This window comes from Procambarus clarkii, chromosome 25 (assembly GCF_040958095.1).
Source record: "Procambarus clarkii isolate CNS0578487 chromosome 25, FALCON_Pclarkii_2.0, whole genome shotgun sequence".
Lineage (NCBI taxonomy): Eukaryota > Metazoa > Arthropoda > Malacostraca > Decapoda > Cambaridae > Procambarus > Procambarus clarkii.
The window spans coordinates 38,762,557-38,773,506 of NC_091174.1; the positions used below are offsets into that span (position 1 = coordinate 38,762,557).

The following is a 10,950-nucleotide window of genomic DNA, read 5'->3' on the forward strand; positions in this document are numbered from 1 at the left end:
ACATTATACATATCAGCACTTATGTTAACAGAGAATGTCATTTTGCAGGCTCAGAACATCGATTATACAATATGGTATATCTCTAATACAATCTATACCTGTACTTATTTTTATAGCTTCCAACATTCCCGATCACTAACAGATGCACACACACACATTTATAAAATCAGGATCTTTCATATATTTCTCTCAACAAAACTAGATTAATTTGAAGCCTAACCTCTGCATAGTTGACGTATAAAAGATGTAAACACAGAGAACGCGAGCTGTAGCACTCAGGGTAAAACGCATATAAGGGACCGGAAGCCATTACCGTGGGAAACGTCAATAGTGATTTCGTTCGTCTGGAAATGTCACGCAGCCCTAAAGGTTGTGTCACTGGGTTTTAAATCAGTCCTCTAAGTCGTACCATCACATCACGTACCCAAAACATCCCTCGAGATTGAGTCCTTAATTGCGCCTCAAACGTAGCCCTCGCGGGTTCCTGGGGCCCCAAACGTAGTCCTCGAGGTCGTGTTCCTGGGGCCTCAAATGCAGCCCTTGTGGGTTCCAGTGGCCAGATGCAGCCCTTGAAACTGTGTCCTTTGATCCCGACGAATTCCTAGAGGCCATGTCCTTGTGTCTCAACGCAGCCGTCGATGGTGTGTCCTTGGGTTTTAAAAACGTACTTGACGTTGTCCCGCTTTGTTTCAACGCAGCCCTTGATGGCGTGTCCTCTGTTTAAATGATACCCAAAAAGTTGTGTCTTTTATATCAACGCAGTTCTCGATGTCTTATCCTTGAATCTCCACGCATTCCTTGCGGTCGTGCATTTAGATGAATTGTGATATTAAGGCATCTGTAAACAAACGAAATATATAATTAGGACAATATCCAACTCTGGCCCCAGACATCACTCGGTACCCCTACTCAAATCTCTGAATATGTTAGACATTAAGTCACTGAACATTCTCTCATGTGTATTATACATATATAAAACGCTGAACTGTAATGCCAATACTGACCTCAAAAGCTTCATTGAAGGTTGTAACAGAACCCGTGAGCACCACACCAGAAACAAATACAGTTTTGATATTCCAAGAGTATGACTTAATCAAACTAGAAATGCTCTACAAATCAAGGGACCCAGAATGTGGAATGACCTTCCCTATCATGTTAAACACTGTACCTCTCTCAACCAATTTAAGATAAAAACGAAGCACTACCTAATAAATTCCCTGTAACCTACCTTACCCCCGTATTGTCAACCCATGTCTGTTTTTTTTTAAACACCGCTGTTTGTCGACCTAATTATATTTGTGCTGCTTTTTCAGCCATGTCCCACCCTTTCTTATTTTTATTTGTTCTCAACACACTTTATACTTTAAACTCAATTAGTATTAAGTTTTAGTCTTTAATGTTTTTCCTGCCCGAAACGCTTTGCGTAATAGTGGCTTTAGGCATTGTATGTACCAGCTCTATCCATAAACCTAGTAATTTTTGTAAAAATCTCTTGTATGTATGTACCTGAATAAACATTTATTATTATTATTCTTATAATAGCAGCAATTAAGCTTTGAATGAAATACACTGGGGCCTCGACTTACAATGGTAATCTGTTCCCAAAGACGGATCGTAAGTCGAAATATCATAAGTCGAAGCGATTTTCCCCATAAGAAATAAAGGTAATTGAATTAATCCATTCCCACCCTCCAAAATATTAAATTACAAATACATTTTATACTGAACACAATTTTGTTCTCTAACTTCAATACAGTACAAATGTTTATCTTACCTTTATGGAGGACTCTTGATGATGTATGGAAGATGGTGAGAAGAGGGGAGGAGAGGTGTTACTGTTTGGAAGGGGAGTCCCCTTCCTTTGTAACATCAGGCAGTGATGACTTTTCTGGGATACACTCTCTGGCATGTTTTGCCTGCATACCACTAGGACCTGCTTGTGGCCCACTGCTTGCTTGTCTTACTAAGAATCTTGCTTGTCTTACTAATAAAAACTTACTAAGTTTTATAATTATAAAACTAAGTCTTCAAAAAACACACAGGCTCTATTTAAATCCCTAAAATGCTAAATATACACTCTCTTTACACATTCTTGTGCTATTTGCATGTACAAAATCTTGTTCCTAAATGCTAATTCTGATCTGAAACTCTTCCTTGATAGACGAAATAGAACCCATGAGCACCACAATATAAATAAATATCTCTGATATAAATTGACAGTAACACTAGCATAATTGCCAGTCAGGCTTATGCAATTCACAATTATCTTAATATAATTATCAGTGAGGATAACTGCCAGTTATCCTCACTGCCAGTTTGCATATGCCTCAGTTTGAATCTGATGAGCTTATTCCTTGATTAATATACATTTCCCAACCAATAAAATGGTCTCATCTTGAGTATGTTTCAGACTGTCTTCTTCACCAGCTCCAATCTTCTCTAGTTCTTGCTTGGTCTATGAGGAACATCTAAGTTTTGGATTGACAGCATCTCTAGTTCTTGCTTGGTCTACGAAGAAGATCTAACTTTCATAAAAGAACAAAATAATAAAATATCTTTACATCTTTATCTTTCATGGTGAAGTGTATTTTTCATTATATAACATAATTACCTCTGAAGGACATCCAACTGACATTATGAGGTTATCTTGAGATGATTTCGGGGCTTAGTGTCCCAGTCGCCCGGTCCTTGACCAGGCCTCCACCCCCAGAAAGCAGCCCGTAGTAGCTGTCTAACTCCCAGGTACCTATATGCTACTAGGTAACAGGGGCATCAGGGTGAAAGAAACATTATGCCCATTTGTCTCCGCCTTCACCGGGGATCGAACCTGGAACCTTAGGACTACGAATCCAAAGCCCTGTCCACCTAGCTAACAGCTCACCGTTAGATTAAAGGTAAGTTAATATACCATTATGTGCCTCATTCAAGTTCAAGTTCAAGTTTGTTTATTGAGATAAGCAAGAAATACATCTCAAAGGGATAGAGTAGCTTAGGCTATTTCTACCCCCCACTGTGCCTCATTATCCCACAACATTCTCTTAATTACCTTCCGCACTCAATGTCTTTAGTCTATCATCTGCGTGTATCATCTTGTGCTTCTTCATATGTCCATGCTGACTGAATCTCTTTCCACACTCTGGACACTCGTGGGGTTTGTCACCTGTATGTACTAACATGTGCATTATTATTTTTCCCCGTTCTCTAAATTTTTTCCCACACTCAGCACACTGAAAAGGTCTCTCATCAGCATGCAACATCCTGTGCTTCTTCATATCTCCAAGCCTCTTGAATCTCTTTCCACATTCTGGACACTCATGAGGTTTATCACCTGAATGCACTAACATATGAGACTTTATAATTTCAGGACGACTGAATTTTTTCTCACACTTTGGACACTCATGAGGTCTGTTACCCGAATGCACTATCATGTGTCTTTCCACATGTTCAAGACGACTGAATCTCTTCGCACACTCTGGACACTCATGAGGTTTAGCACCTGAATGCACTAACATGTGAGTCTTCATATTTCCAGGAAGACTGAATTTCTTCCCACACTCTGGGCATTCATGAGGTTTGTCACCTGAGTGCACTAACATGTGAGTCTTCATACTTCCAGGAAGACTGAATCTCTTCCCACATTCTGGACATTCATGTGGTTTGTCACCCGAATGCACTAACATGTGACGCTTCATACCCCCAAGCAGACGGAATCTCATTCCACACTCTGGACACTCATAAGGTTTTGCACCGGAATGCACTAACATGTGACGCTTTATACCTCGAAGCTGACTGAATCTCATCTCACACTCTGGACACTCATGAGGTTTTGCATCTGAATGCACAAACATGTGTGACTTCATACTTCCAAGCTGACTGAATCTCTTCTCACATACTGGACACTCGTGAGGCTTATCACCTGAATGTACTAACAAGTGCTTTATTATATTCCCACGTTCTCTAAATTTTTTGCCACACTCAGCACATTGAAAAGGTCTCTCATCAGCATGCAACATCCTGTGCTTCTTCATGTCTCCAAGCTGCCTGAATCTCTTTCCACATTCTGGACATTCATGAGGTTTGTCACCTGAATGCACTAACATATGAGACTTCATAATGTCAGGACGACTAAATCTTTTCTTACACTCTGGACACTCATGAAGTCTGACACCCAAATGCATTAACATGTGAGTCTTTACATGTCCAGGACGACTGAATCTCTTCGCACACTCTGGACACTCATAAGGTCTTTTACCCGAATGTACTAACATGTGAGTCTTCATGTGTCCAAATTGACTGAATCTCTTCCCGCATTCTGGACACTCATGGGCTTTGTCACCCAAATGCACTAACAAGTGCCTCCTCATATTTCCAAGACGATTGAATACCTTTCCACACTGTGAACACTGGTAAGTCTTCATCTTCCTTATGATAGGTGCAGTTTGTGTGAAGGTTTTTCTCAGTCACCCGGCACGATTCCTGATGATGGGAGACGTGTGAAGGCTTGAGTGTTTCTTGGAGTTAGACTTGATGGGAGCACTTAGCGGTTAATGGTGGTGATTCTTCTTTATGACATTTGCATTTTATGTCCAGGTTTTTCCTTATGGCTCATGCTAGACATCACCGTTTGGCGCTGCTAAAATGGAGGCGATCGATAACCCTCTCATCACCAAAGGGTTCCAATGTTTTTTTTCTAGTTCCACATATAATTTTCTTACTTCTTGTTTTTGTTTATACCTGGTCATTTACAATTAACATTTATATTTGTTCTCATGTTATATAATCAAAGAATGTATTTGGAATTGTTTCTTTAAACATAATACCAAACGATTATAATTTTTGAAGGAAATAGGTCTCACATTGTGTATGCACAAGACACTCCGTACATTGACAACATCGCACTCTAATATTTTTACAACTTCAGACACCAGCTTTCGACGTTTCGCATATGTGTACGTGTTCCATATTAAAACGACACTATAATGCTATTAACAATTAAAATCTTCTATTTAACAGGCATATAGTTATTAAATGAAGTTTGGTGATGTAATAGACATAATCCGGAATTGGAAGGGACGCCGCCCTCCAGCGTAAACACAACACACCCGAATGCCCACAAACACGATACAACGCACAAAACACAACACTTCTGTCAGTTTTTGGATAAACTTCTTTTATATTTATTATGTGGGAGTTATACTTGTATAAAATGATAACTATTATAGGTAAGCGCCTAATATTTAATATTAATTAATAAAAAAGAAGTCAGAAGCCACACGCCTGTCTGTACATGTCTTTTGTGTAAAAGTATTTTGGGCGCTCTTGTACTTGTGCGCTAGCTGGCGTTCACAACTGTTCTCGCCTACAAGCATTAGAATTAAACAAACGAATTTATTTTTTCATTTATATACAAGAAGAGAAGGCTACCCTTCAGTCTGTAATATTTATCTGATCACTGGTCTCCCATTTGTTCCTCATTACTTTATCTTACTATTATTGAATGTCAATAACCGTATTATGAAATTTCAATTTCTTCTATTTCTTTCTTTATTATGCACCCCATACGCATCCCGTGGGCGGTGGTGTAAAGGATTACAGAGGCACATAATCGGTTCAGGAACTGAACCCTCTAGTTCCTTTATCTAAGCAAATACAACCCGTCCTCGCAAATTCGTATAGTCAATATTGACTTACATACATACATACAATGCCTAAAGCCACTATTACGCAATGCGTTTCGGGCAAGAAAAGAGCAAGACTTATTAAATATGTGCATAGGAGACATACTTAACATAATAGTTTCCCTTGAAAAGCTTCATAGAAAACATCGACCTTACCTAACCTACTTAGTATGTTAAGATAAGCATCTTATTGCTTCGTAATTACAATTATTACCTAACCTATACCTATAATAGGTTAAGTAACATTTATAATTACGAAGCTATAAGATGCTTATTTTAACATACTAAGTAGGTTAGGTAAGGTCGGTGTTTTCTATAAAGCTTTTCAAGGGAAACTATTATGTTTAATAAAGACTATTAGAAGACTATTAGACTATAGACTAAAGAAGTCTATTAAAGACTGTACCTCTCTCAACCAGTTTAAGATAAAAACGAAGCTATACCTAATAAATTCCCTGTAACCTACCTTACCCTTCTATTGTCAACCAATGTCTTTTTTTTAAAGAGCGCTGTTTGTCGACATAATCCTTTCGCGATCCGACTTTGCAATCTCAACACCATCTAGCTCGTATCTTGTAAGTCTATCATCATTACCTAGCCTAAGAACTTTTATCAGAATTAAACTGCATTGCCAATCTTTTGACCATTTCAAAATCCTATTTAGATCATATTGAAGTGAAGAACACGGAGTCTTCTTCCGTTTTAATTGACATCCATCACAGCGAGCAGCAACTAACACATATCCTTGCATTGATATGGTGATCACATTACAGAGGAATGGTGATCACCTGCTATAAGCTACGAATCATGTTCTCAAATAGCATGGACTAAGTGCAGTTGCTCTTAAACTGACTTAAACATATTCACACGGACAACGGACCCAAAATAGCTAAAACTGGAACTCAACAAGCAGCCATCAACTGAACCCCGAGTCAAAAAATAAAAATACTCCTCTCATGCTCTAGGATGCAGGTTTGAATCCTCGTCACTGCCCTTGTGGATTTGTTCATTTACTGCTCTCACTTCATATAACACATGTAATTAGCTTTGTAAACAAAAAACACATTATACATATCAGCACTTATGGTAACAGAGAATGTCATTTTGCAGCCTCAGAACATCGATTATACAATATGGTATATCTCTAATACAATCTATACCTGTACTTATTTTTATAGCTTCCAACATTCCTGATCACTAACAGATGCACACACACACATTTATAAAATCAGGATCTTTCATATATTTCTCTCAACAAAACTAGATTAATTTGAAGCCTAACCTCTGCATAGTTGACGTATAAAAGATGTAAACACAGAGAACGCGAGCTGTAGCACTCAGGGTAAAACGCATATAAGGGACCGGAAGCCATTACCGTGGGAAACGTCAATAGTGATTTCGTTCGTCTGGAAATGTCAAGCAGCCCTAAAGGTTGTGTCACTGGGTTTTAAATCAGTCCTCTAAGTCGTACCATCACATCACGTACCCAAAACATCCCTCGAAATTGAGTCCTTAATTGCGCCTCAAACGTAGCCCTCGCGGGTTCCTGGGGCCCCAAACGTAGTCCTCGAGGTCGTGTTCTTGGGGCCTCAAACGCAGCCTTCGTGGGTTCCAGTGGCCAGATGCAGCCCTTGAAACTGTGTCCTTTGATCCCGACGAATCCCTAGAGGCCATGTCCTTGTGTCTCAGCGCAGCCGTCGATGGTGTGTCCTTGGGTTTTAAAAACGTACTTGACGTTGTCCCGCTTTGTTTCAACGCAGCCCTTGATGGCGTGTCCTCTGTTTAAATGATGCCCAAAAAGTTGTGTCTTTTATATCAACGCAGTTCTCGATGTCTTATCCTTGAATCTCCACGCATTCCCTGCGGTCGTGTATTTTGGTCTTCATGCGGCTCTCAAATTGTTGTCTTTTGGATTCAACGTAACCTTCGAAGTCATTTCATTGGGTCTTGTTATACATATATGTGTGTGGGGCTTCTATGGGTACTGGTACTATTAAGGGGTAAGGGTAGTTAGAAGACAAGAGTATCAAATATGGGAGAGCTAAAAGGCCCGGCCCCCAAAATAAACTATCCACAGTAGTAATAACTTGCTACTAGACCATATATGTTAGTCTAAGGGTTGATCAATGCGCTCCCACATAGGAAGAAGGGATACTCTGTAATTCATGTACTTATTTATTAACCCCTTAACAACCCCCCATATACACTCACACCAATAACAATAATAATAATAACTTTACCACACTATCTTACGTTAAAAGCCTTGGTCCACTTAGGCAGGATACAAGGTTTACACTAATAACAAGCTAGGGTAAAGTACTACTGGATAAGCACTGAAGCTGGATGCAGCTTAGGGTAGGGAAACCACGTGGGACCCTAATACAAAACACAACACTTAGGGGTACCCAAAACACTGGCAAATACTACCCCCAGGTCTCACCAATCGTTACTACCAGAGTAGGTACACTTAATAATGCCCCGTACTTAACTTAAGGATACAGGAACTTCAGGTAAGGGAAATAAGTAAGAGGAGAAGGGAGAAGAGTAGGGGTGCAGCCACAGAGTAGGTCTCGTCCACACGAACACCAGCCAGAGAAGAGAGAGCTCCTAGCGACCAGCTGGCCTCCCTCATGTCGTGGTGCCGGAAGGAGCCTAATTGATCGTGCAGCTAAGCACATTAAAGATCTTCCCCTATGCAATGTATTGTTACTTTACAAATGATTAGAAAGTATTAGTAAGCAAAGTTGGTGCCTATGTTATTATTTAATAATCAACCCCCAGCTCAGTCTTTAAATGCTCTTTGAGAAACAACAATAGTCTTACATCTGGCAGGGAAGATACAAACAATTGCCGCTAGTGATGCACCCAACTGTACTACCAGAAAGTTTAATAGCTCAATTTTGACCTCTGGTTTCCACTGGAGAACCCAGGGTCGTAACACTCCTCCCCCCTTCAGAGAAAAAAAAATGTGACTACTAGAATAGTAGTCATATTTTTTGTAAGAGTATACAGAGAATAAAAAGAAAAAACATATGACAAAAACAAAAAATCAAACAAAAACAATTTCTCTGCAAAAAAAAAATACAAAGGAGTTCTCTGAAAGAAAAAAAAATATATATACAAAAAAATTAAAAGAACAGGGAAGTAAATAAATTTGACACGGAATATTTAATGTCACAGGAGAACCTAAAAAAAATTAACTAAAGCATGACAGTTGGTAAATGGCTTTCTGTGGCTCAGATGAATGTTATTCAGGCAACCGGGACAGAGCGTCGGCTATCACGTTGAGTCTGCCCGGTAGGTGGGTAATGGAAAGATTGAAGTCCTGTAGGTACAACGCCCACCTGAGGATGCGTTTATTCTTACCCTTCATCTGAGTCAGGAAGACTAGTGGGTTATGGTCCGTGTACACTTCCACTATATTACCTGTGAGGTAAACTTCGAACTTTTTACATGTTAACACTAGCGCCAACGCCTCTTTTTCTACCACTGAATAATTGCGTTGCGCCTTGTCGAATTTCACAGAGTAATAATATACTGGGTGTTCCACCTGATCATCCCCAGTTTGCAACAACACTGCACCAGCACCCGAGTCAGACGCGTCAACATGAATTTTAAACGGTCGGTCGAACCTTGGACTAGCAAGCACTGGGGCGGGAGCTAAGATCAATTTCAAATTTTTAAATGCCTCTGCACAGTCTGATGACCACTTAAATTTAACGGCTTTCCGCAACAAGTCTGTGAGAGGAGTGGCAACACTGGAAAAGTTCTGACAAAAACGTCGATAGTACGCACACATACCGATAAATCTTTGAACGTCCTTTTTAGACTTTAGTACTGGATACTCCAGAATGGCACTGATTTTATCTTGCCGAGGTAACACTTTTCCTTGGCCCACTTCATAACCGAGGTACGTCACTGTGCCTTGGCCAAAATGACACTTTTTAGCATTTAAGGTAAGATTTGCCCTTTTCAAGATGGCAAACAACTGGCATAACCTAGCTATGTGGTCAGCCCAATTACTGTCAAACAGCACGATATCATTTAAATACGCCCGACAATTTGGCACCTTAGCAAGTAGAGAGTTCATGAGTCTCTGGAACGTGGCCGGAGCATTACGCAAGCCGAACGGTAACACTTGATACTCAAAAACACCCTCGGGTGTCACAAACGTCGTTAGCTGTTTAGCACGTTCAGTGAGTGGGATTTGATAATACCCCTCGAGAGGTCGAATTTCGAAACGTACTTGGCATTTCCCAACTCGTCGATGCAGTCCTCGAGGAGGGGCAGCGGATAGGCATCCACAATGGTCACCTTGTTGAGCTGCCGATAGTCGGTGCATAATCGCCAGGAGCCGTCTGGTTTGGGGACCAAAAGGCAGGGCGAGCACCAAGAGCCCTGGCTCGGCCGGATGAGGCTGTGCTGGAGCAAGAAGTCGACCTCCTTCCGTACGATGGCCTTCTTTTCTGGACTCATCCGATAGGGTTGAAGGCGAATGGGAGTGTAGTCCGTCAACTTGACATCATGGCAAATGGCATCAGTCTGGGTCGGGACCTCCCCGAACAGACTGGAGAATTCATCAACCAACGACTGCACCTCTTCACGTTGGGCCATCTACAAATGGGACAGTCCCTCCACAGCATTCACAGAACTAGAATTATTGAAAATGAGATTAGTTGGGTCCCCAGAACAATCATCCCCTCTCTCACTGGAAATGGAAACATTGGTTAGTGCAATGGGCCTGGATCCCTGGAACTTCTTCAGTCGATTTACATGTATGAGCATTACCTGGTTACGTTTGTCAGAGTGCCTCACTTTGTACGTGAGGTCCCCAGTCTTTTCTGTCACAATGTAGGGGCCTTCGTACTTGTGGGACATAGTGTTCCCTAGTCGAGGCTTTAATACCAGGACAGGGTCGCCAGGTTGAAATACCCGTAACTTAGATTTAGCATCGTTACGTTCTTTCATCTTTTCTTGGGCCTTGCCAAGATACTTTAATGCAGCCGCCTTGCAGTCCTTGAGTCTCTGGTGGAGTTGCGCAAAGAAAGCCGAACCTTCGGTTAACGTTACGTTCCCTAACAGATTCTCCTGTAACATTTGCAAGGGTCCACGAACTTTATGGCCAAAGACTAACTCAAAAGGAGAACAGCCCAGTGAACTTTGTAATCCCTCTCTAGCCGCAAACAAAACATACGGTAAATTCTCATCCCAGAAGGTGTGGGAACTCTCGCACGATGTCTTCAACATCTGCTTCAGAGTTAGATGGAAACGT

At 40.9% G+C, this 10,950-nt stretch overlaps 1 protein-coding gene across 1 annotated transcript; it reads right to left on the reverse strand.

Moving 5' to 3' along the window:
- Positions 1-601: 601 nt before the first annotated feature.
- LOC138368569 (zinc finger protein 85-like) lies at positions 602-4,418 on the reverse strand. Its single transcript, XM_069331093.1, has 3 exons — positions 3,679-4,418; positions 3,175-3,405; positions 602-716 (listed from the first exon to the last, which is right to left on the reverse strand). The coding sequence occupies exons 1-3, from the start codon at positions 4,416-4,418 to the stop codon at positions 602-604; spliced, it is 1,086 nt and encodes a 361-aa protein (XP_069187194.1).
- Between the last annotated feature and the right edge of the window lie 6,532 nt (positions 4,419-10,950).

Coding starts and splice junctions, on each gene's coding strand:
- LOC138368569 (XM_069331093.1), bottom strand. CDS start 4,418: ATGAAGACTTACCAGTGTTCACAGTGTGGAAAGGTATTCAATCGTCTT. Junction 3,406..3,678: donor GGGGGTATGAAGCGTCACAT/GTTAGTGCATTC, acceptor TTCGGGTAACAG/ACCTCATGAGTGTCCAAAGT. Junction 717..3,174: donor GGAAAAATAATAATGCACAT/GTTAGTACATAC, acceptor TCATTTAAACAG/AGGACACGCCATCAAGGGCT.